Below are 27396 nucleotides of genomic sequence, written 5' to 3' on the forward strand. Positions count from 1 at the left end.
TGTATGGAAGCATACTGGAGAATCGAGAGCTGGGAAATAAAGTAGGAAGCCACTGCAAAATTCTGGGTTAAAGATGATAAGGTCTTCAACTAGGGGAGTAGCTGTGTGAGTGGAGAGAAGGAAACTTTCATGAGAAGTGCTGTGTCGGTAAAAACAAGATCTGGCAAATGATTAAATGTGAAGGGCAAGGGATAATAAAGCGATGAGAATGACTTTGAGGTTATGAACCTGACTGATAATAAGAAAGATGGTTCCCTTTTCAGAAATGGGGAAGTTTTGAGGATCGGGAATGTCTCCTGAAGAAACAAGTAAGCCTCCCAACAATAGAGATCTCCAAGTAGAGGTTGGAGGACCAGGGAATTCCTGCTTAAGTAGGGATTGGACTTACATGTCTTCTGACTCTGCTAATTTACTACATGTATGACCTTAGTCAAGTCATTTAACCTTTAGGGCATTGTTGGTAAAAACCAAGGAGGATAGACGTGGATGATCTCTAAGGTTCCTTTTAGCTCTCAATCCTATGATTTCCTACTGAAGATCTTCATTTGTTTTTTAATTATGCTGCTCCTTTAGGAGGAGGTGGATGGGAGCTGGAGTTTGGAGGGATACACTGATCTTGGGGCAGGACAAAATTTCCCCCCAAGAAGGACCTGCCTCTGCTCTTGTTCAAGCACTCTAACCTTTTGAAAGTCAGGGAGGGAGAGATGGTCCCAACACTGCTTGCCCTTCTATGTACTCCTCCATCTCCCCCCCTTAAGCTGCACCTGTTTCTCAAGGGAGAAATCCCAGCCTTAGCATTTTTCTCAGAAGCTGCATCAGAATGAGCCAATTCTGAGACAGCATTAGGAGAGGAGGACGCAGGACAAGACAGCCACTGGCAGAGAGAAGAAAGGCAGCTTTCGGCCCCTTGGCTCAGCTCCACATTTCTGCTGGATTTTTGGAAACCAAGCAAGTTTCTGCCTCTACAAAGAAAGGGTTCTGCTTAGAAACCAAGGTGGGGGTGGGTGGGCGAGGAATGGGAGACAGGGGCTTGGCGGGGGCTGTGGAAGAGGAGAGATTAGGAGGAGGAGGTGGAGTCAAGAAAGTTTGCTTCCATGACAAATCCTGCAGGTAGAAACAAAATCTGTTCATCCCACAGGTTCAATAAACACTGGCTTAAAAAGCAAAACGTATGACATCACTTATCACATGTCTATCTGTGTGATTTGGGGTTTCGGCATTAAAATTGTTCTAGAGCAAAAAGGAATAATATGGAAATAGGTATCAAGTGACAACATTTGTACAGCCCAGTGGAACTGCTTGTTGGCTCTGGGAAGGGGGAGGGAAAGAAAATGAATCATGTAAACATGAATATTTAAAAATTTTTAAATAAACACTTGCTTATTGACTACAGCATAGTGGGCAACACTCAAAAATGGCAAAACCTTTTTTTTTTTAATTCAGGAGGTATGACTTTTTTTCCCATATAGAATCATATTGTCAAAAAAGTGTTTCAGAAAAGGTTGTTTCCGTCTTAACAGCTCAAAACTCATAGGCAAATGCTTCTACAAGGCACCACTATCTCACTGAAAATGAGAGATGTGGACATAGCATTTCAAATACTCAGGCATCTTAAATAGTGCTAAGACAAACATTTTTTAAGTGTTAATGGAGGAATCATAGGCTTCCATTTTGGGAAATGCTGCCTGGCAAAACAGATGCTTTCAAACAAATAAACAAACCCAAAAAAGTGCCTGATTTGGGCTGTTGAGACACTCAAAGAACATGACAAATTAAGGACTGGCAGGGCCATTAATGAGACTTCACTCTTCCCCAAAATGATGACAATAATCAGACCTTATATTTGAATGATAGTTTATAATTTACAATCCGCTTTCCTATGCAGTCTCATGTGATCTTTGCAATCATTCTGGTAGATAGGATGTCAGGCTTGATGGTCATCTAATTTCACCACCTTCTTTTTTACAGATGAGAAAACTGAGGCTAAGGAGGAAAAGTGACTTGCTAAGATTTTGATGTTGGCTACCTTAGCTTCAGAGTCACTCCTCCTATGACTGTTTTACAGGATCATAGAACTAGAGGTGAAGGAGAATCATACAGGTTACCTCATCTTGCTCTCTTATTTTATAGATGTAGCAAACTCAGGCTCCAAGAAGGTGACATGCCCAAGGTCACAAGGGTAGTAGGTAGAAGAGCCAGAATTAATTCTGTATCTAAATCCAAGATGCTCTTTGCATCATAGGACTTTGGCTCCCATTACTCAGGATGAAAAGCATCCTAGCAGTATCCAATCCCCATCATTACCAAGACACATGTCACTGTTAGGACATGAGGACAGTGAAGAAGCCTCTTTCCACATCCTTAATTTCTCTCCGCAGCTGGATGGGTCCAGGACCCCGGGCATTATAGGCACTGAACTACTCACAACCTCCCTGCTTGGCAGGAAGTTGTAGCTCTGGATGCCAAATGTTGACACACTGTATTCAGTATCGACTGGGGACCTTTTAGAAACATTCAGTCTAACATAATAGACTAATTCATTAGCACCCCATGGGTCTAGCCGGGGAGATGCTGAAGCACAAGCATCTCGAGCTAGAAAAACACTGCCTTAAGGAATGACAGATTAAAATATCTTTCCCGTGATATAACTGTTAGTGCAGGGAAGTGGCATTAATTGTGATTGCTTATCTATTAATTTATTATAATTCTTTTTTTTTCCACCTCCAGGCATTTACCTACACATGACATGTACGAGGGGCTCAGCTGGGGCTGATTAATACGAGGTTATCTGCAAACGGCTTGGAGCTGCCTGGAATAGATAATGGCAGCTAGGGTAATTAAAATGTCTTCTGCATTTGAGAAATAAGTTTCAGTAATTTTTTAAATGGGTGAGTCTGTGACGTGGGTTTCCGAAAGGGAACAAGATGGATAGCCTTTCACTCTTGACCAAACACGTCTATTTTGGGCCAACTGCCAGGAGTTAACATGGAAGTGGGAAGGGAATTCTGTTTTTTTGCCTCTAATTCCGTACAATTCAACTGAATATATTATGTCATGTTAAAAGCATGCATTGAATATCTACCAGTCATGACATCAAGAGGCAGTGTGGTGTAGTGGATAGAGGGTCAGCCTTGGAGTCAGGGATATTTGGGTTCAAGTACTGCCTCTGGAACATATTGTATTATTCAGACATTTTAGTCACACTAAGACATTTTAGGACCCCATTTCTTGGCTTAAATATGAATGGTTTGCCATTTCCTTTTCTAGCTTATTTGACAGATGAGAAAACTGAGGCAAATAGGCTTAAATGGTTTGCCCAGGAACATATAGCTAGCAAATATCTGGGGCTACTTTTGAACTCAGAAAGAGTTGACTTTGTGCCTAGCACTCTATGCATCCTGGTTCTACCTAGCTGCCTTGAGCCTAAAAGCCTGTTTGCATAGGACTCTCTTCATTGGTGGGGACTGATCATTCAATGCTCTGAGCCTGTGTGAGAGGCAGAGTTGGTGAGAGGCAGAGAGAACAGAGACCTTGCTCTTCTTGCTTCCAGTGGTTCTAGACTCTCTTCAGTTCCCCGAAGGGAGAGAAAGACTGGGAAGAAGATGGAATGATCAAAGTGCCAGATCTTATATGTCACCATGTCATGGGGTGAAGCAAGTAGAGTTCTGTTTCTGGAGCTGAGAAGACCCAAGTTCCATGCCAGATTCAGACACATTATCTGTGTGACCTTCAACAAGTCACTTAACTGCTTCCTGCTTTGGTTTCCCCAATTGCAAAAATGTGAATAATAATAGCACCTATCTCCCAGAGCAGTTGTTGTGAGAATCAAGTGAGAAAATATGTATAAAGTGCTCCACATAGTGAAAATATGTATAAAGTGCTCCACATAGTGCCTGGCATATTGCAGGTGCTTATTAAGTGTTTGCTAAGTTTCAGATGCTGATTTGCATTAGCTGGGAAGCCTTCCATATAAGAAGTTTTCTGTACAACTGAAATTATAGGTCAGACGCCATTTAAAACACAGAAAAGGTGTAGTGGTAAGCTCTAGAAATGCAAAAACAAAACCAATCCAGGCACTGCCCTCAGGAAGTTTACATTCCACCAGGGAATAGATCATGATAAAAAGTGAGTAGAGAACAAGGGAAATTGAGGAGGAAGAGTGAGCCCGTCAGGTCTTCAGGCAGCCAAGACTACTTGAAGTGAGAGGCAGACGGCAAAGGATGACAAGACTTTGGTGCTTCCTGACTCTTTGCTCACATTAAATCTACATGGAGTTTGGTTCATAGCAATTGGCCCACAGCAGGATTTTTATGCTAAAGATGGTAGGCTGGGTGACATATAACCATCCCAGAGTCTCCAGACCAAGGACAGAGAGTCCAGCCTTTCTCTACCGTTTCCTCCTGTGGTCTGGCAAAGGACCCAGTGGGAAGGCTCTTTTCCTTTCATTGTCACTCGGGGGCATCCTCAGCCTGGTCCTAGAAGAGAAGCTCTAGATGGAGAGGAGAATCTCCTAACTCAATATTAGGGGCATGAAAGCAAGGCTAAGAGGAGGATGGAATCTGGCTATATATATATATATATATATATGTATGTATATATATATATATATATAATATGAAAAGGAAGAGAGAGTGGGTAAGGGGCATAGAATACTCCATCATGAGAGTAGGGCACAGGAGAGAGGCAGACTCCTTGACAACAGCCAGGGTCCAGGTGAAGTGATGTCTTCCCTCCCTCCCAGATTTCCTCCACAGAATCAAGGACGAGAAGAGAATCCATTAAAGACATTAGTCTGAACCAGAGAGTGAGTCAGAGAAGGGTAAATGGCATCCAGCAGGACTGTGAGGCCCAGCGTCCCAAAGACATGTCTGAGAGAAGAGCATTGAAAAGTAGAATATTATATTTCCCCAGAAGCCACAAAACTTCTGGCAATTTACTTACCCTCCTGGACAGAACAAAAGAGGCTTGTGTAGTGGTATAGCATTGGCTACTGAGAAATAATAGTAATAATAATTAACAGGAATTATAATAGCTAGCATTTATATTTAAATTTTCAGTTTTACAAAGCACTATGCAAATATTATGCCATTTAATTCTCACAACAGCCTTGGGTGACAGTTGCTATTATGATCTTCATTTCCTGGATGAGGAAACTGAGGCATACAGAGGTTAAGTGACTTGCCCAGTGTAACAGCTACAAAGCATCCGAGTCCAGTTTTGAATTTGGGTCTTCCTTAATTTCAAGCCCAGCATAGTATCTAGAGTGGATCATAATATTACATTTAGAACTAGAATGAACTTTATAGGTCACCCAGCTCATCTTATAGCACTTGTCAAGAAGTCCTAGGTTCAAATGTTTCCTTAGACATTTAAATGGATGTGTGATCCTGGAGAAGTCACTTCCCCATTCTTAGACTCAATGTCATCATCCATAAAATGGGAATCATCATAGCTTCTATATCCATGTTGGCAAACATATGGCACCAGCTGGAGGGGGTTGCTCCCATCACCCCCTGAGGTGATGGGAGCACCTGAGGATATTTATCACATTACCAGCCCCTCTGCCCAGCAACCCAATGGGAGGACTTCCTCCCTCCCCTGTCTGGGATAAGGGGGTGGGGCTCACATGCAGTATGAGGGAGCAGTTTGGGCACTCACTCTCTAAAAGGTTTGCCATCACTGTGCTATATCATAGGGTTTTTTTTTTCCAAAATCCAATGAGATTATCTGTATAAAGCATGCTTTAATGAATCCTATAGGTTTATATAGTAATTATTATTTTTAACATCAATATTATTTTAGCAAAGGAATTGACTGAAGTGAAATGACTTGTCTGAAATCATACTCTTTCATCTGAGGTCCTCTGACTTCAAATCTAATCCTCTTTCTATCATACCAGGCTACCTAATATTTTTCTGTATGATTTTGGATAAGTCACTCTCTCTGAGTCTCAGTTTTTTTCAACTGTGAAATGGGAAGACCAGGCTAGATCATCTCCAAGTTCACTTCTAGTTCAATGTCCTCCGGAAGCCAAAATCCCGTATCTTTCCTCACAGTACCTTTCTTAGGCTAGCTTCTCCTACGCTAATGACTGGGGAGGGACTTAGCACTGCGGAAGGATCCTTGAAGCAGCAAAGACCTGAGACCATGACCACTGCCCTGGAATTCTGCGGTGGGGCCACAGATTAGGGTGAGGGAGGGCCCATGAAGCCCTAGGACTTCTGGAAGTGGAAGGTTCCTGTTTTCAGGGATAGATTCCACTCACCAGGGATCCCCAGGGCTTCCCCATGCCAGCCAGATCCGTCTGGCTGCTGGGTAGAGCCCAAGCCCAGCCGGCTGAGACTGCAGTCTAATCAAAACACAGAAGGTTAATGAAGGAACTAGCTCACAGCCTGCCTTCTTCCGCCGGAGTCGCCTGACCTACAACACTCCCCGGGGATCGACTTGATAATCTAATAGGTCTCGGGTTGTTGTTGTGTGTGTTGGGGGGGGGGGTCCCCCCTCCCTTTCCCCTCTTCTCTGTCTCTTCATGTCTCGGACTGTGGGTCTTGCCATAGAAATTCAAATTGGTCTGTGCCCGTGGTGATTAGGAACAGGATTGAAGTCGGAGAAGAATGAGCAACTTCAAAGGAAGCCTTGGCTACTAAACAGCTCAGGCCCCTGGTGGTCCCGCCCGCAGTGCCCGCCAGAGCCCCGGCCAACGAGAGAGGAGGCTGCAGACACTGTCTGTCAAAGAGGAACCCAAGGCCCCCGCAGAAAGCCGGCCAGATTTCAAACGTTCTCAGCGTGCTCAGGGCTATGCATTATGCATCTCTGAGAAAGGGAGAGAGAGAGAAGGCTGACTAAATATTGATGAAGTAGAGGCCGCCTCCAGCTTTCTGATGCGCCCAGAGGCCCCCTGGGCTCGTTTCGTTCGGGCGGCTTCCCCCCACCTCCTCCCCGAAACACAGTAAGAGAAATCACGGAAAAGATCAGAAACGCGCTTGGTAGTCAACAGCCCGGGTCAGGCTGGGCCACTGCACTCATATGGCTGGCTGCTTATGTGGTCTGTGTCAGGGGGCCGGGCTCTGGGACGGAGCGTGTTCGCAGTGCCCCCAAAGTGGAGTCCTGGAGGCTATTACAGCCCCCTTATTCCGTGGAACTGTAGCCGGGCCCACACATCTGTCCACATGCTCAGAAGCAGTTGGGTAAACACTGTGTGCAAGCCAGCACCCCAGGGCTTTCAGGTGCTGGGGATGCTGGCTGGCTCCATCCTCACCTTGCTGGGGACTTACTTCAGGGTGGAATTTCTGAACCTAGCTAGAAAGGAGGCATAAATGAAGGCCTGGTGCCCTAGAGAACGCCATTCATCCCATCTTTGTGGGTATTTCCCTCTAGGTCAAAAGCTTTAGAATCTAATCTTAAGAAAAATGGGTCTCAGCTTCTGTGTCCCTGCGCAAGCGTGGAGCCCCGGAAGAGTGGGGGAGAGAGATAAGGTGGAGGGGAGGGGACAGAGGAGGGGGGAAGGGAGAGAGGGGGGGAAAGGAGAGAGAGAGAGAGGGGGAGAGAGACAGAGAGGGGGGAGGGAGACAGGGAGAGAGAGAGGGAGAGAGGGAAGGAGGGAGAAAGGGAGAGGGAGGGAGAGAGAAAGAAAGAGAGGCGGGGGGAGAGAGGGAGGGAGAGAGACAGAGAGACAGAGAGAGAGAATAAAAGTCTGTGTGTGTGTGCATGTTTGTAAGGGGGAATGGTCCAATCTAGTCAGTTCCCTGAAAGTGACAGCTGCTGATAGAAATCTGCCCCAGGCCAGTCTGGCTGGGCTCTGGTTTGAGTGTGCAGTTTCAAAGTGTCTCCCACTCTGTCCTCCTCCTCTACTAATCTCTAATTGTTTGCAACTGCCAAAGGCAGCTACTCTGTGACCCACTGGCACCAAGTCTCAATGAAAACCCACTTTCAACATGAAGCCTTTTCAAATCCCTCCATTCCAATACCTTCCTTCTTTTTAATGATTTCCTGTTTGTCCTGAATATATCTTGTTTATACAGATGTTTGCATGTTGTCTCCTCCATTAGACTGTTAGCTCTTTAAGGGCAAGGATTGGCCTTATGCTTTTATTTGTAACTCCGGGGTTTAGCATACTTCCTGGCACACAGAAGTCACTTAATGGATGTTTACTGACTAAATGATTGACAGCCACAATGACAGATTTTTTGATCACCCTTACATGCCCCCAAAGGGCTAATCCTAGAGTGGAGGGTCATGGGGTGGGCAAAGAAAAGCAGTGGAGTAAGAGAGAGGAGGTGAAGGAAGAGAAAGAAAAAGATGAAGAGGAGGGGAAAGAAGAAAGGGGGGTAGGACTATGTGATACAATCCACCTAGTTCTTATTGAAAATCAGTGGTTCCAGTCTTCAGGTGGGGTACAAAGGGGTTGAGGGAAGGTTATCACAAAACAGAAATGCCTGAAAAAACTAATCAGCCTTCTTCAAGTCTGGGTCTCTTCATCGTCTTTCAAAAGGAAGCAAAATGCAAACATCCTTCATAAAAAATGGATTAGGGCAGATAGGTAGCACAGTGGATACAACACCAGGCATGGTGTCAAGAGGATCTGGGTTCAAATCTGCACTCAGATGCTTTCTAACTGTGTGACCCTGGGCAAGTCACTTATCCCTGATTGCCTAACCTTTACTGCTCTTCTTTCTTAGAAATGATACTAAGACAGAAGGTGAGGGTTTACAAAATTAAGAAGGTATTAGCCTCCGTGAATTGTTCTCTAGTGTAAGCAATAGTGTAAACACTATATGTCTTGTTTTAGGGAAATATGTACCATGAACAGAGAAATGTGTATTACGTGATAATATATGTAAAACTTTTAATATTACCTGCCTTTTTGGAAAGGGGGGAAGGTGGGAGGGAGGGGGCAAATATGGATTTTAAATGTCAGAAAATGAATATTAAAAATTATAATATAATTAACATAATTTGGGGAAAACAATTCAGATACTAAGGTTCCTATGATTCAACATGTTATTTTTAATGATCATGTGAGACATTCAGCCTTTCAAAACATAGTTATCCAGACAAACTCATTTTCTTACTGTTTTCTGAACTCGGCATTCCATCCTCCACCATTCCTGGCTGATTGTCACTCCCTCCTCACCTCTATCACTTTGAATCCCTAACTTCCTCTGAGACTTGGCCCATGTAGGACCTCCTACTAGAATCCTTTTCTCATCTCCCAAATTGTTTGACACTCTCTTCCTAATCCAATGATCACACCTACTTATCTGTTTATGTGATATAGAATGTAAGCTTGCTGAGGGCAAGGACTGCTTTTTGCTTTGTCTTTGTATTGCCTATAGAGTGGATGGAGAGCTGGCTCTGGAGCTAGGAAGACTTGGGTTCAAGTTTCACCACGGGAACAAGACCCTGGGCAAAGCATTTAACCTCTCAATGCTCCTGGCAGGACTCCAAGTGGAGGAGAAGGTGCACTGGTGGAGCTGGGAATTCTCTCTACTAAGGAAATCACAGGTTCAGTCCCTGTGCCTAGCTGTATCCCCAGAGCCTGGCACATGGGGGTATTTAATGCAACTCATTTGGACTGATCTTTGAAAGGCAACAGAACTGATTCCCACACGGACAAACCATTCTTTCCATTAGATCACACGGGCCAGGCTGGACACAGGCTCTCAGGAAGTGATTTTCCTAATGCGGGTCATGGAACCAATAGCTTTAAAAACTCCAAAGCAGTGTTATGTAGGCATGTGTGTCTGTCTGTATTGTGTGTACATGCGTGTGTGATATGTGCATATAAGAAAGAATGTATGCACACACGCCTGTGTATATAAGGTGTAGCATTGTATTATATGTATACATACATGCATATAATTATGTGTATGTGTTGCATGTGATTATGTTACATGTTGTTATATTATAACACATTGTATTACATTATATTATACTATATTATATTGTGATGATATGTCATATCATGCCATATCATAATCATCATGTCATGCCATATCACATAATATATTGTATCATATTATGTCATATTATGTTATAGCATGAGATATCATTGTATCATGCCACATCATGCTATATCATATCATGTCATATCACATAATATATTATGTTATGGCATGTTATATTGTTATAATATATATTATATTCTATATTAACATTAAAATGTATCAATATACTAATTAATATATTGATACTATTGTAGTAGAGGCTGGGGAGAGAGAGAGAGAGAGAGAGAGAGCTTATAAACGAAAATGCAAGGCTGGAGACCTAGCTCTAGCTGTAGTGGGGGCCCCCCACTGCCACTCCTGGGAACATTCTGTTGGAACCTTCTTTAGATGGATAGCTAGAGCGAGGTCTCCAGCCTTGCATCTTCGTTTATAAGCTCTCTCTCTCTCCCCAGCTTCTACTACCCTGTATATTCTACAATTATCATAGATCATGTTATGCTATTATATTATATTATATTATATTATATTATATTATATTATATTATATTATATTATATTATATTATATTATATTATATTATATTATATTATATTATATTATATTATATTATATCATATCATATCATATCATATATCATATCATATATTGTATTGTATTGTATTATACTATACTATACTATATTATATTACATTATTATATTATATTATATTATATTATATTATATTATATTATATTATATTATATTATATTATATTGTATTGTATTGTATTGTATTGTATCGTATCGTATCGTATCGTATCGTATCGTATCGTATCGTATCGCATCGTATCATATGATATTATAATTATTATATTATAATCCCAGTTTTGGTCCTAGCTTGAGATATATCCATGGGAAGGGAAATCTAGTCCAGGCAGGACCTGCGGGGAATCTAGACCATCATTTCTCAACAAATGCCCATCATAAATATATCCCTAGGGTCTCTCAATGTCCTGACATTCTGTGTGATCCATCCACTATCAATTTTGAACCAGCAAATATGAAGTTGGCTGCAGAAGGAAGGAGAGTTAATGTGTGTAGAGGCGTGAGGATGCCTAGAGGAATGTACATGTGTGTGTGTGTATGTATAATATGGACATATACATAATATAAACACCTATAAAAATAAAAAAGGGAAGCTCCTTTCTTTAGTTTAAAAAAAAAAACACCTTCTCCTCCTGTTTTAGAATCAATATTGCGTATCGGTTTTAAGAATAGTAAGGGCTAGGCACTGGGGGTTAAGTGACTTGTTCAGGGTCACACAGCTGGAAAGTGTCTAAGATTTGTAACCAGGACCTCCTGTCTTCAAGCCTGGCTCTCTGTGCAGGGAGCCACCCAGCTGCCCCTCTTTCTTCAGCTTTTGAAACCCTCTACAACCTGGACCCAACCTACCTTTCTAGCTTCTTCGCACATTCTTCCATTCCTCTCACTGCTGCATTTTGATTCTGTTCCTCAGACGCTCCATCTCTCACCTCTGTGACTTTGCCTCGTGCCTGGAATGTGCTCCCCTCCTTAACCCCAGCCTCTCCTTCTCTCCCTATAAGATGAAGCTCAGGCTCTCCCTCCCAAACAGCTTGTATTTCACTACCATGTACAGATAGTACAGTGTGTGTATATACACAAAGTAGCTCATTATAATATTGACATGCATGTACATTTGACTATGGATGCTGTTTATACTTTATATGAGCTGTTGCCTCCAAGCCCATTGCAAACAGGCATTTATTTCATTCTTTGAATCTGTATCTGTAGTAGCTAGTACAGTGCTTGGCACATAATAGGAGGCATCTGGGTGGCTCAGTGGCTAGAATGCTGGGCCTGGAGTCAGGAAGACCTGAGTTCAAATCTGGACCTAAGACACTTCTTAACTGTGTGATCCTGGGCAAGTCACTTCACCCCTAGTTGTCTGACAAAAGTGATTCACTGGATCCAGTGGAGAAGGAAATGACAAACCACTCCAGTATTCTGGCCAAGAAAACTCCATGGATAGCTATGGTCCATGGGCTCACAGCAAGTTGGACTTGATTGAACAACTGAATAACAATAACAACATACCTTCTGATGGGTTGTGGTATGTGTGTATACACACACAGGAACACAAATATGTGTGTATATACACATGTGGCCATACAGCACCAAGACGTTGGAATATCGTCTATACGTGTGTACATGCATGTATACACTTATAACATATCACATGTATGAATGTGTACATGCATGTATACAAAGTCTTATTGCAGTTTTTTTAAACCCTTACTTTCCGTCTTGGAGTCAATACTATGTATTGGCTCCAAGGCAGAAGAGTGGTAAGGGCTAGGCAATGGGGGTCAAGTGACTTGCCCAGGGTCACACAACTGGGAAGTGTCTGAGGCCATATTTGAACCCAGGACCTCCCATCTCTAGGGCTGGCTCTCAATTCACTGAGCTACCCAGATGCCCCCCTTATTGCAGTTTTAAGCTATCTGAGGTGTGTGTGTGTGTATGTGTGTGCGTGTGAAGGTACTAGCATGTGAGCATTAGACAATGAAGGGAAGGGCATGTTGGGAGTAGAGATGGTCAAATCAGTGGAGGGGAGGGGAAGAACACTATAAACCTTAAGGTTTTCAAAATTCTTTATCTCCATTTTCTCATTTGGTCCTCACAATAATCCCCTGAGGTATGTGCTATTATTATTCCCATTGGACAGATGAAGAAACTGAGGCTCAGAGAAGTAGTGACTTATCCGAAGTTGTACCAATATGTGCCCAAGGTGGGTTTGGATCTCAGGTCTTTTGGACTCCATGTCTCTCCACTAGAGATCATTCACTCTCAACAGCTGGGAAATACCAATCTATTTGGCACAAGGGGACCATGGAGCTGGGGCCTGGATTCTAGGAGCTTCATTCCTTTTCAAGGCTCATGTCCAATTTAAAGGCTTCCCCCAAGAAACCAGGGTTCAATGTAGCCTCAGAGGACCTTGCTCAGCATACCTCAATCCCCAAAGTTGCACAGCCTTTACTGGGAAAAGACAAAACTGAATAAAAGAAAACAAAAGTTTCTCTGGGCATTCCTCTCCTTCCCCAAGTCTTCCTTCCACTCTGCTGAGAGAAAGCCCTAAACTTATCAGGGCAAAAAATATCCCTTACTCCAAGTAAGTTGCCTCCCTGAGTCCTTCCCTCAACCTCCCCCCCCCAAACCAAAGAAAGGTCATACTTTACCAGAGTTGTGAAGATAAAGTGGTAGTACTCGGTCATCATCCCCATTGCCATGGCCTTTGGGAGAGAGGAGGACAATTAATATTGATCTATTATGACCTGGGCACGAGAAACTGAACATGCTTCTCCACCATGGTCCCACATCCCCCCCCCCAACCTTCATTGTGCTTATAGCATAGCAGAAACCTGTGGTTCTTTTTTTTTTTTAAGAGACAACATTCAGTTTACCTTTATAATAAAACCAAATTAGGGATTTGTTTCAAAGTTGTGAAATTTTAAAAGTGAACCAAATTATTTTCTTCCCTCTGATATTAGGATTAAACTTTCCCATTCCCAAAGCATATATGTAGGTCTTCATTACAGACATGGAAGAAGGAGGAATAGGTCAAGCAGCTTTCTTTGAATTGTATCTAATTATCCTCCCAACAATGTGTGTGTGTGGGTCTTTCCTGAGCCATCCACATTCACTCATTTGTGATGAAAGTCATGCATGAATGACATGACTGTATGATCAATGACAGGGTGTGATTTGGAGCTTCCATTAAGTGGAATTTCCTCTGGTCACAAAATGAGTCCATTCAGGAATCATCTGTCTCATAAATATTATAACACTAACAATATAATATATAAAATATGAGCAGAGTTTGTTATGTGAGCAGACCATGGAAGACATTGGGTGAGTCCAGTACTACCCTCTCATCACATGGCCCTTTGGGGAAGATATTCTCCCATCATTTCCTTGGTGTCCTCAATGATATAAAGACCTGGTCTGGGGTTTCTCTAGAGCCCTAGAACCCATGGCGGCACATGTACAGGAGGGGGCTGCTCCCTTCCCCCTCTCCACACATACCTGAGGACATTTCTCACAGCACCTGGCCTAGCAACCCAATGGGAGTGCTTCCTCCTTCCCCTGTCTGGGGTAAGGCAGAGGGCTCACATGTGGCATGAGGGTTGCAATTTGGGCACTCAGTCTCTAAAAGGTTTGCCACCACTGCTCTAGAGTATAATGCCCATGTTGTATTATGTCCAATCATGACATGCGGGCATGTCACCTTAGGCTGCTGATTTGTCTGATTCATATTGGCCAGGAGTTTTGTAATTACTTGTCTTGATTCTGGCAGACTGAACCATTGACCCACTCAGAATGAATCTCAGAATCTTGGGGTAGTGGCAGTAAGTTGACAGATATGTAGCCTTTTCATTTTATCAGGAAAGGTGCAGTAGAAATTATTCTTTCCTCTACACCCTCCCTCCTGCTACCTCTTACTTTGTATCTATAAGACATTAGAATACATAATTTCAAAAAAACCCCTCAAAATGGACTACTCATTCAAACCTTTTTATCTGGGTATTCCTCCTCCCCATCAGATAGTTAATCAATTCAATAAACAAGTATTAAGTGCCTACTCTGTGTTGGGTACTGTGCTAAGTGCTGGGGATACAAAAAGAAGCAAAAGATAGTTCCTGTCCTATAGGAGCTTACAATCTAATGGGAGAGACAACATGAAAACAAATACAGGTATCCTTCCAACACCATGATGTGCCTCCCCCCAAGATCTGGAAGTTCTGTGTAAAATTTTTTGGCCCTCCCTTCATACCAGAGAAGAAGTCTGAAATTTTTTTCTTTTCTGGATATTTATAATACTTTTTTTGGTAAAATCTGGGTTAATCAGTGGAATTGCTTGTTGGCTATGGGAGGAGGCTGAGAGGAGGGGAGAGAAAGAACATGAAACATGTAACCATGGGAAAATATTCAAAATTAATTAATTAAATAAAAATTTAAAAATAAAAATAAAATAAAATCTGGGTTAAGTATTTTGTCTTGGACTATATGTAGGTCAATGTTAACATTTTAGCCACCATGTGTCATCTGCTGGCTTTTGAGTTCTTCTGTAAACTTTATTTTTTTTTACTTATTTTAACTTTAAAGTTGTATATATTTATGGTATTAAAAGACAAAATATGTTGACATTATATAATACTACACATCTATTTTATGCATTTCTGAGTTTCTAACTTTTTCTGTTATCTGCTGTCCTTTGCATGCTGTCTTTGGATCCTGCAAAACTCCCCCAAATTTCCATTTGATTTATGCCTACCTACAACATATCAAAACGCTGATGGGAAAAGTCATGACACGAAAGGGAAATCTGCATATACAAAGCGAGCTATGAAAAGGATGACTAGGAAATTGCCAAAAGAGGGAAGAATTGGCCACTGGACTGGGGATGATGGGTTTCAGAATACTTGAGCTCTTGTCTCTTGTTCCACTTCTTACTAAGCCTCAATCATTGCATTTTCCCTCTGAACTTCAAGTTCTCTGTAAAATGGAATGGGACTCAATCTTTGGGTCATATTGTTAATGTAAGAAGTCCATATCAAATCATGCTTTATTTCAGACAACGGATATCAATAATAACAACCATATCATGTAGGGATCAGAGACATTAAGAAGCAAAGTAAGATGTCTCTCTCTACTCAAAAAGGTTAGGAACCACCAGACTTCATGACTTTGAACACTTCTTAAGGCCCTAGCAATCAATCTACAATATTGCAAATATGAAGATATTTGAATAGATAACTGAATTTTAACCTAAAATTAATTAATTGTCTTCCTTAAATGCAGCATCTAGAACTAATCACAATTAGTCTTAATCACATCCGGAGTAACATCTGGGTAATTGATAATGAATCAATAGTAATTTACTAAGAGCCTACTATGTTCTAGGCACCATGCTAAATGTTGGGTACATAAAAAAGGAAAAAGACAGTCACTGCTGTCAAGGAGCTTACAATCTACTAGGGGAAACATAAGATGGAGAACATTTAGATGAATAATTATGATGGATGGTGAGGGCTTTGATTCCATTTCATGTAAAAATCAGTGGAGTAAACTTGGAGCTCAATCCTGAAGAAGAGAAAACTTGGATATGCTATGATGGATATCTTCAAAGACTTAAAGGACTATCACATGAATGAGAGATTAGGCTGATTCTGTCTTGGATTGGATGACCAGAAAGATGGTGGTGGGATTGCTTTCCCCAAAGAGCAACTCAAAAAAGAAAGAAAGAAAGAAAGAAAGAAAGAAAGAAAGAAAGAAAGAAAGAAAGAAAGAAAGAAAGAAAGAAAGAAAGAAAGAAAGAAAGAAAGAAAGAAAGAAAGAAAGAAAGAAAGAAAGAAAGAAAGAAAGAAAGAAAGAAAGAAAGAAAGAAAGAAAGAAAAAGAATCTTAGATTTCATGTAATTACAGTGGAAGCCACAAGATAAGAAGGGATAATCCTACAAAAAGTTAAACTCTCATGCAAGAGTGGGGAGTAATTAAGGCAATCTATGAATCATTCCACCCCGCTACAAGTAAGAACTGTTGAATTGGTCATTAAACCAAGGGCATTAGATGATGTGACCACAACCTGGTCAATCAATTTGGAAGGAAAGGAGGTCACTGTATAGAACTGCATAGGAAGTGTGTTTGTATTGTTTGGGGACATTCTGTCATATCTTATGGATCTTTTATAAAACAGCAAATTAGTTCAGACTCCAAGCATTGCAGTGTCTGGCCATCAATTAATAGAAATTGGCTGAGCCATTCTCCTGACAGACAGTCACTTGGGCAAGGGGTAAGAAGAGCCCTTGGATTCTTCCTCCCTAACCAAAGGTTGAAGGACTTAGACTTTTCAGAAATCCTTGCAGTCAGCATTCCAGGGATAGTAGTCTAAACCCCTGGAACATCTGTATAGGTCGCTGAAGACAAATTAGGTTTACTGAGGAAGGTCAGTTTTAAGATTCTAAAAGAAAATGTAGCAGAACATTACACCATGACTCAGTGGGATTTCATGCAGGCCCCAGGAAGGGGAGGAAAAGTCCTTCAGCTCTGGTATGCTACCCTTTTGGTCACTTATGCTCAAGCATGAGTCTGTTTTTCCTTGGACTCTGAATATACTTGTGGAACAGTATGCCCAAGTTTGGGAGGGATATTTTGTAGCAATTGCTCTAATTATATCCCTTTAGTAAATAGACATTTCTGCAAACTAATTATGTCTGGCTGATTAATTGATATCAATTGATAATCAATGGGAGTGAGAGCTTATGAGCTTAGCAACAGCCACCTTCTGGGGATTCAACCTGCTAGTCTGTGTGTGGGTTGGAAGAGTGAGCTCAGAGTCTATGCTACACTTATGAAATAATATTGGACAACTCATTTTGTTCTGCTGGGATCCAAGAGGCAGAATCAGGAGCAACTGATTGAAATCTCCAAGAGTTCAATCTAGGCTTGATGCCAGGAAAGACATCCTAACAATTACAACTCTTCCAAAGCAGAATAGATTGTCTCTGGCAGCAGTGATTTTATCCCATAAGTGGTGGTCTCCAAACAGAGGCTGGATGGGTCGCTTGTTAGGTGGAATATATTTGGCAATTTTTCAGTTGTATCCTACTCTGTGTGAGCCCATTTGGAATTTTCTTGGCAAAGATACTATAGTGGTTGGTCATTTGCTTCTCCAGCTCATTTGACAGATGAGGAAACTAAGACAAACAGGGTTAAATGACTTGCCCAGGGTCACACAGCTAGTAAGAGTCTGAGGCCAGATTTAAACTCAGGAATGAGTCTCCCTGACTCCAGACTCAGAACTCTATCTACCATGCCACTTAGCTACCCTGAAATAGGTGAATATTGGGCAAAACAAGAATTCTTTTTCAGATATGGCTTATACTAGATGGCCTCTAAACACTTCCAGCTCTTCAAGTAAGTGATATTTTTTTGGCTAATAACAATTAATCTCATTAAATTACTTCAGGTCTTCAAAGATATGTGGGAGCTATATACCCACATAGAATGCAGCCATTCCATGACTTAATTTTCATGAAGTTGAAAAATTCACCTTTTGTTGCCCAACCTTTAGGCAATGAGCATTTCTCAACTTAGCTAGATTGGTCCTTGAATGACAGAGGCACAGAATATTGCCCTGGGCCTTTTAGGGTTGGAGGAACTTATTGGATCTTTCATTCTCATGGGATAGTATTTTGAGTGCCTGGGGTCACTTCCACTTCTAGGTGAGGCATCAGAGAAGAATGTCACTGGAGGAATCAAAGAATCTTGGAGATTGAAGGACCCTCATAGGCCTTCTGGTCCAACTTGTACCTGAATAAGAATCCCCTCCACAACTTCCTGGAGCATTGGCTTAAAAACAATTCCTGTGAAAGATAAAAACTACCTCCTGGATATAATGCTAAATAATACATTTCTAGAGTATTTTAGAATTTCACATATCACTTTCCTCCAAACCTCCTTGTGAAGTAGGGAGTAGAAGTATTATTGTTATTTTGCAGATGTGTAAACTAAGCCCCAGAGAGAGGACATGAATCTGTTGCAGCAAATTTAGAGCTCCAACTCAAGTCTTCTGATTATAAGTCTAGGGTTTTTTCTGTTGTATCACTGTCTACTCTACAACTTCTACTGAATTATACAGAATCTCAATGTGGGAATGACCCTCAGAGGATATCTGGTCCAAAAGATACCCAATCCAGAAACCTCTCTACAATATCCCAAAGAAGTGGTGATTTAGCCTTTTTGTTAAATACCTCCAATAAAGGGGACCTCACTATCATATGAGGCAGATTATTCCATTTGGGGATGATTCTAATTGTTAGGTTTTCTTAAATCAATCTGAAATCTTCCCCTCTACATTTTCTATCTACTACCAAGCCTCTTAGAATTCTAGTTCTGTCCTCTAAGGACAAAACGAATGAGTTCAATTATGCAGCAATATTTCAAATACTCAAAGACAGCCACCATTTTCTCCTTTAATGTACCTCTTCTTCAGGCAAAATATTCCCATTTCTTTCATTCATTCCTTATATAGCATAAGCTCTAGCCATATGTTGGCAAATCTATGGCATGTGTGCCAGAGGGGGCTGCTCCCTTCCTCCTCTCCATGTGTGCCTAAAGACATTTCTCTCATCATCCATCCCTCTGCCTAGCAGCCCAATGGAAGTGCTTCCTCCCTCCCCTGTATGGGGTAATGCAGGTGGCTCACATGTGGCATGAAGGTTGCAGTTTGGGCACTCAGTCTCTAAAAGGTTCACCATCACTGTTCTAGGTCTTTCATTATTCTAGTTGTCTCTCTCTAGACCTTTTCCAACTCATTGAGTTTCTTCCTAAGATGTGGAAACTAGAACTGAACCCAATATTTCCAATTGCTCTGATTAGGACCATTTTGTTCTGGAAGTTATGCTTCTCTTAATAAAGTCTATCATAACATTAGCTTTTTTGGCTGCCTGCTCACACTTTTGACTCAAATTGACCTTGCTGTCCACTCAAAACACTATTTTTTTATCTAAAAAATAATGCCTTTACTTATTCTGTTCTTGTAAAGTGGATTTGTAGCAATTTAAGAGTAGAAGATAATAATAATTAGGCCCATTTATATAATAATAGCATTTCAGTATTTCAAAACTGTGTGGGTGCTTTTCCACCAACAGAAATTCACATTGGTTCCCACTAAATTCCATCTTGTTAGAATCAGTTCATTGTTTTAGCCCATCAAGACTTTTTTGGTTTTTAGAAGCCTCCCTTCTCTTGAAAGTCTCAACTCTCCAATACTTCTCTCCCCACCATCAACACTGCCACACTTATCCATATACTATTTAATATTGTTCTGTTCATGGGAATACATTTCATCTCCCCAACAGAACTATAAGCTTCTTGAGGGGAAGGCAAGGACCACCTCTTCCCCTTCCTCTTGTATAAGGCCTAGCACAAGAATAGGAAAATCTGTTTTGGGGTTGTATAGACACATATATAATTGGGGGGTATTTATGTGGGGGGGGGAATATATGTTATCACCATACGTCCTAGGTTTCCTCAGCATTTCTTGATTTCAGTATAGGGCCCTTGTATATATTTATATTTATTATTATTATTATTATAGTTTTCTAGTCAACTTGGCTAATTTTGTATAAATACATACACATATATACAATTGAATATATTTTTGTATACATATATATAATAAAAGGGAATTGTTTATTACCTTTGTCTATTTTAAGTTAATTAATCAAGAACTCAAAGTACCCCTACTTAACACTTAGTAAGTCACTAATGAAGAGAGTTCACACTTACTTAGTCATTAACACTTAGTACTAAAAGACCACAAACACTATCCTCCCCCCCCACACCTTGGGCAGTGCTAGGCAAATTGAGAGTCTTTGATTGGTTCCTGAAATGTAACAGACCAGCTCACAGTGAAAGGAACTAGAAACCAGAGAGATAGAAGTGATATGGAGAAAACTGCTTATATGAGCCAACTGAGGGCATTTGGATTCATTTCTGCTGCCTTGGTGGCTCTTGCTGAGGGAGGACTTCTGTGTTGGTCTCTCTGCATTGGAGGGATTCTTCTGTCTTGGACTTTTGCTTTGGAGACTGATTCTGCACTGGTAAGACTCTTCCTGAAGAGACTACAAGGACTCCTAGTTGGACATCAGGACCTGAGGGAGCCTTTGTTGGAGTTGAGCTGGATTTCTTTGGATCAGCAATTATAGGGTATTTAGCTAGGCAATAATTTCTAACTCCTTCCTACATTTCCTCCTTTACGATCTCTACCTTGTTGTAATAAAGCTACTAAAGCTACTAACAGACTCATAGTTTAATTTTAATTTTTATAAATGGCGACCACAATAATTCTTTTAAAATAAATTTAGTCAAACCATTTAAAACCCTTACAATATATCTTATTGTATATATACAATTAAATACATATATATATAATTGTATATGTATATATAAAATTAGCCAAGTTGACCAGAGAGCTCTAGTAATAATAAGCCTATAACATTATTATAATATAACACAATACTATAATATTATACACATATACCCCTTCTGTCTTAGAACTGACACTAAGTATTGGTTCCAAGGCAGAAGAGTGGTAAGGGCTAGGCAATGGGGGTTAAGTGACTTGCCCAGGGTCACACAGCTAGGAAGTGTCTGAGGTCACATTTGAATCCAGGATCTCTGGTCTCTAAGCCTGGCTTTCTATCCACTGAGCCATCTAGCTGTCCTGCTAAGTCATATATTTTTAAAAAGAATTTTGAACTCTAATCATATTGTCTTCTTAGTTAATAAAACTCTCTCAGAACACACACATACACACACAGTTCTTTTCTGAAATGCTCATTAATAAAATTAAATCAATTAGTGAAAACTCAAACCACTCATGGGGCTGGGATTCCTCTAAAAGGAAAATACAGAACTCTGAAGGGCTACCCCATATCGAGAATCCTTCCAACCATCTTCTACTCTAAGTAACTGGAGGCTCTCCAGGATGCTGGGGTGGGATGGGGGACCAGGGGTTGTGGGGGGAGCCCTATTACCTCTCAGGGTAGAGGAAGGCATTAGCAATGTTCATAGTACACTCCAAACACATGTTGCTTGATATTGGGACTGGATGCCTTCCAGAAAAGGTGACTATAGAATGAACTTCACGTATGCCGAGTGTCATTTTTCCACTGGCTCCTATTTAAACACACATTCCAGGGAGCACTGGGATTGCTTGGCTCCCAGGAATGTAAATAATATGAATTAGAGTCAGAAAGGACCATTAAAAACCGTCTAGTCTGGGGCTTCTTAACCTGTGGTTCATGATCTTTTAAAAACCTGTTTGATAATTATTTTAATATAATTAGTCTCCCTTGTAATCGCATGTATTTTATCTTATATATTTAAAAACAGCATTCTGAGAAGGGGTCTATAGGATCCACCAGGCAGCCAGAGAAGTCCATGACAAAAAAAAAATGGCTTTAAAAACCCTGTTCAAATCAAACTCCATTATTGTATCAACAGAGAAATAAGATCCAGAGACAGAAAAAGACTTCCTTGTATGATTTACTCTATATTCTGAATGTTATATTGGTTAAATATATGTTGATACAAATGCTATACATGGCATATATTATATGCAACATGCTCTATACATCGATGCCATATTACATATGTGAGGAAGGTATGTAGTTGTATAAATATATAGAGATGATATAAATATTGGGGATATAGATAGATGTTTCAGCACTGGTACTCACATCTCATTAATACTCTCAGTACTCTTTGTGTCTCTGATTATAGGGCTGAGATATGTAATAAAGAACTCATTCTAAAGCCTCCATTTCAGGAAGGCTCCCAGACCAGCCATCTCATAACTTAGATGGGATCATTTCATAGAGATGTGTTCATATAAAGATATACATGTAGATGCACATATATTTCTCATGTGTTACATATAATATATGATTTTTCCCCTTAGTCAGTTATTTCAGTCATGTCTGACTCTTTGTGATCCCATTTGGGGTTTTCTTGGCAAAAATCCCGAGGTGGTTTGCCATTTCCTTCTCCAGCTCATTTTACAGATGAGGAAATTGAGGCAAATCGGATGAAGTGACTCGCCCAGGGTCACACAGTTAGTAAATATCTGAGGCTAGATTTGAACTGAGGAAGATGAGTCTTCCTGACTCTATTCATTCCGCCACCTTGCTGCCACATACAGTATTGCCCATGTATAATGAACAATATCAGACTTTAATGATATATGTGATTATAAGATTGCATATGGGCACAATATCATCATTATACTTTCATTATTTATGTGATGTGCTGTATGTCCTATATATGTTATATGTTATGTAAATATAGGGAATTCACTAAGTGGTATATGTTACATAAGACTTGCATGCTTTGTATGTTACATATTATTGATATGCATGTATTTAGAGAGAGGTTGTGCTCAAGCACAGGTTTCTCTGGCTATAAGACTGGCTCTCTATTCACCTTCCACTGCACCTCTGAAATAGGAAACTTTATTTCTGACATCTTAAATAATACTCTGTGAATGATGACTTTCAGCTCTTGACCCAGGAAAATTAAATTTATGACTAAAACTTCCAATCAGCAACCTCTTTTACTGAAGAAATACTGAGGAAAACTATCCATCACTCATGGTTGCAATGTACAGATTGGTGGGTTACTGTTGGATATGGTTTTTTTTTGTCAGCAGTTGTTAAGAAAAGAGAAAAATATATATAGTACGAGCAATTTGTCATAAGTTGGGCAACAGTTTAAAAAGGCAAGCAAGGAAATGTCGCATCTTTCAATTATTTTCAATCATTTTGAAAAAGAAAAAAAATGAAAATAAGGAACAGATGTTAAAAGGAAAGAGAAGATCGAATTTCCTCCAATCTTAACCTGTCTTTGAAAAACCTGTGAATGCAAGCACAAGACAGAGGTCCTTATAACTGGAGAAATAATCGCTTCCCCACAATATTTGAGATTCTAAATATTCTTGACTAGATAGCTTTTTTTTTTTTTGATACACAGTCTTAGAGAAAAACACATAGCTGAAAAATAAAAGCATCATCTTGTCCAAACTAATAGAGTCTAGTCCAGTTCAATCTGGTCCAATCCAGTTTAATTTAGTCAAGCTGAATCTGGCCCAGTCCAATCAGGCATAAACTAGTCCATCTTGCATAATCTGGTCAAATCCAGTCAAATCAGATCCAATGAGATCTAGTCTGTTCTAATCTAACCCAGTCCAGTCTAGTCCAATTCAAACTAATATAATTGAATCCAATAAGCAGGTAGTAACCCAACTAGATATAAGGTATTGTGTTAGGTGGGCATAAAAAGATTTTTAAAAATATCCTCCTTCTCAGAGGAGGTGATACCTGAACTAAGTTTTGAGAGAAGAGAAGGATTCTGAAATCTGTGCTTATGAGAAAGGACAGACATTCCAAGGCTGTGAAAACAAAATTATTTCAAGAAGACTGTAATTAGTCCTGTTGTCACATCACAAACTAACTTCTCAGATGGGACTAAGAAATATGATAGGGAACTGGTGATAACAAAAATTAAATGAAGACAGAATCACTTCAAGTGTATAAAGTACTCCTAACATACTAGAAAGTCAATAGAAATTCCAAGTGAACTATAATAATAGTAATTATAACAGAGAGCATTTATGATATAGATGATATAGAACTTATTACACATGGGTAATATGTCATTAATTATGCTTGTGTTATTTATGCTATATTTTGTATACTATACATATGTGTGATATATACATGTTATAGATGTTATACAATGTGTGGTATCTAACTGATCGATAGCATATGCTATCGATCAGTTAGATACCACACATGTATGAATATAGATTTGCATATTGATATAGATAAATATAGATGATGGGCAGGTAGGTGGTACAGGAGATAAAGTGCCAGGTGTGGTGACAAGAAAACCTGAGTTCAAATCCAGCCTCAGACACTTACTAGCTAGCTGTGTGAGCCTGGGCAAGTCACTTAACCCTGCTTGCCTTGGTTTCTTCATCTGTAAAATGAACTGAAGAAGGAAATGGCAAACTGCTTCAAAATCTTTGCCAAGAAAACCCCAATTGGGATCGTGAAGAATCAGACATGATTGAACAAGAAGACAAAAGATATAAATGATATAGATATAATACCCCCAGTGGTACATACATCAGGATACAGGGTACACTCTGGCCCTTAAATTGAAGTATTTTAAGTTTGAAGGGTGGAGTAAAAAGTCCTTCCAAAGCCTCCATTCAAGGAGAACTCAATTAAAGCCACCTCTTCATTTCCCATCAGGCTCACCCCTTTCACTTGACTTCATCATGTCCCTAAGAAACCTCTTCATCAGGAAATTTATCTTCCTTCCATACTCTAGCAGCTTTAGAAATCACATCTCATCAGTGTTCCCTCAGTATCCTCTGACCATCTGATTGGAGTGCTGGAGTGCTAGAGTGGAGTTAAGCACTCCTGGCATTTTAAAAGGGCTCCCAAGCCAGCCATCTCTCTCTCTGTCTCTCTGTCTCCCTCTTTGTCTCTTTCTCTGTTTGTCTGTGTGTGTGTCTCTCTCTCTGGAAGACCACTACTAAATAGTCAGTTCTTTATCTAAGAGCTACTTGAGCAGAGATCATCCTTTGGTTGGGGATGCTGAGTAGGGGGTTGTGCTTAGGTATAGGTTGGACTTGATGATCTCTGAAGGCCTTTCCTATTCTGAAATCCCACGACTCTGTGGCTTCCACCCTCTGGAAGACTCAGGACTAGGACCTAGGTCTTCTGATACTTTGTTCTCTCCACAATGATATGAAATCAATAAAGTAGATTCAAAATGCTGTGAGGCATCATGCATAAATCATACAGCTCCCAGAGAAAGAACACATATGAGTAAAAAATACACAGATACTCTGATCTTCTTTAGCCAAGAGTTTGAAACTTTTCCCACCCAATCTGTAATCAGATGTACTTCTCTGATCCTAGTCCATATCCTGGGGAGGGATTAGTAGGCATTAATACAGAGAGAAGAAGAGAACAGTGTTGAGATCTAGCTACTTCTGAGAACTTACTACAGAGCCCAAAGAACTCTTAGTCAAAAGAGACAACATCGAAGATTGAACTAATGGAGGCATTTATGTTCAAAACAAAGGAGATGATGATTTCTCTGTTGAGTGCCATGGTCAGACACATTTGAAAAAAAATGTATGCCTGGGGGTACCAACTTTTAAGAAGGACATTGACAAGATGGAGAGTAGCCAGAAGAAGGTGACTAGGATGGGGAGAGGATTAGAGAGTATGACATATGAGAACTGAGTGAAGGAATTGGGCAATGGTTAGCTTTAGGAAAAAAGATAAGGGAGAGCCATGCTACTAGCCTTTAAGCATATGAAGGGTCTTTCAGGTGGAAGAGGGATATTTGACTTTTTTCTCCTTGAATGGATCTTTTTTTTTCCTGTAGGGAATAGTGTGAGAATTAATTAGTATAAATTGCAGAGAAGCAGATTTTGGTGTAATACAGGGTGTCCCAAAGGTCTTAGTGAAGTTAAAAAATACCTCTCATCTGTTTTAGAATCAATATTGTGCATTGGTTCTAGGGCGGAAGAGTGGTAAGGGCTAGGCAATGGGGATTAAGTGACTGGTCCAGGGTCACACAGCTAGGAAGTGTCTGAGATCAAATCAGAACCCAGGACCTCCCATCTCTAGGCTTCTCTCTCAATCCACTGAGTCATCTAGCTTCCCCCTCCCCCTCCCCCTTAGTGCATTTAAAGCTGCTCTAAAAGTTTGGGACATCCCTTACAATGGAAAACTTCTGAACAGAGCAGTCCAACAAATGGAATGTACCATTTGGTAACATTGGTACCCAGGTACCAAGTTCCTCTTTCTTGTAGACATTCAATGAGAAGCCTAAGTGATCTGACACAAGGTAGGTTAGACTTACAGGGGAATTCTGCATGGGGAGAGACCTCCAAAGCCCTTTATTACTCTGAGATTCTAGCAATCAGTCAGAGCACATAGTAGATGAACTGGCTTCTCTTGCAAAGGAAAAGGCCTTGGAGCTTTGGGAAACTACACAGGACCTCAATATACTCCTAATGGAAAGAAGATTTCATTTCCAACTCAATTCTCTGCCCTAAATGTGACCTATGGGAGTCAATTATCCAGTTAGGGGGAGGCTTCAGTCTAGCTAAGAGACCTGTCTCCTCTCATTGACCAGAGAGCTCTGGCTATCATTGCTCAGCTTAGACTAATGGGAAATGAGGGGGTAGGACTTCCACTTACCTCATCACCCCCCCATTCTGTTGTATAGAATCTATCTCCTATCTCCCCACCTTCTTCCAATATTTAGCTTTTCTTGGCCCAAGTTTATCATGCAGAGAAAGAGGGTGGAAACCTAGAAAGAGCTCTGACATAGAAATCTGGGGAACATGTTCTAAATTCACCTTTGCCACATGTGTGACTTTGGGCAAGTCCCTTACTTTCTCGATACCAAAGTTCTCCAACTGTAAGAAGAGCAAATTATACTAGATGGACTCTAAGTTCCTTTCTAGCCCTAAATCGATGGATGATCTTATGATTTCCAGGGCTCCTTCTAGATCTGACATTTTACAGTTTTATAAACTTGGAACACTGGGTCAGTGTAGATGGCCCAAATTGGAAATCTAGTCTCCAAAAGCTCTTTACCTCTGGAAAGACAATTGGAACCATTCTCTCAAAGTTACAAAAATGTACAGCCTCTTGGACCTAGTAACACCATGACTGTGCCCATGCTTGAAAGAGTTTAATAAAAAGAAAAGATCCTTTATGCACAAAGATATTTATAGCAACATTTTTCATGAAGCCACAGAACAGGAAACTGAGTGTACAACAGGGGAATGGCCA

The 27396-nt window shown here is 40.6% G+C and overlaps 1 protein-coding gene across 2 annotated transcripts in view; it reads right to left on the bottom strand.

Moving 5' to 3' along the window:
• Positions 1-27396, bottom strand: part of GRIK3 (glutamate ionotropic receptor kainate type subunit 3) — a 344698-nt gene that overhangs the window by 114250 nt on the left and 203052 nt on the right. For both annotated transcript variants that reach the window (XM_001380822.4, XM_056795163.1), the window contains exon 5: positions 13184-13237. In XM_001380822.4, the coding sequence (XP_001380859.1) occupies positions 13184-13237 (54 nt within the window). The remainder of the gene's footprint in view (positions 1-13183; positions 13238-27396) is intronic.

Source organism: Monodelphis domestica, chromosome 4, assembly GCF_027887165.1.
Source record: "Monodelphis domestica isolate mMonDom1 chromosome 4, mMonDom1.pri, whole genome shotgun sequence".
NCBI lineage: Eukaryota > Metazoa > Chordata > Mammalia > Didelphimorphia > Didelphidae > Monodelphis > Monodelphis domestica.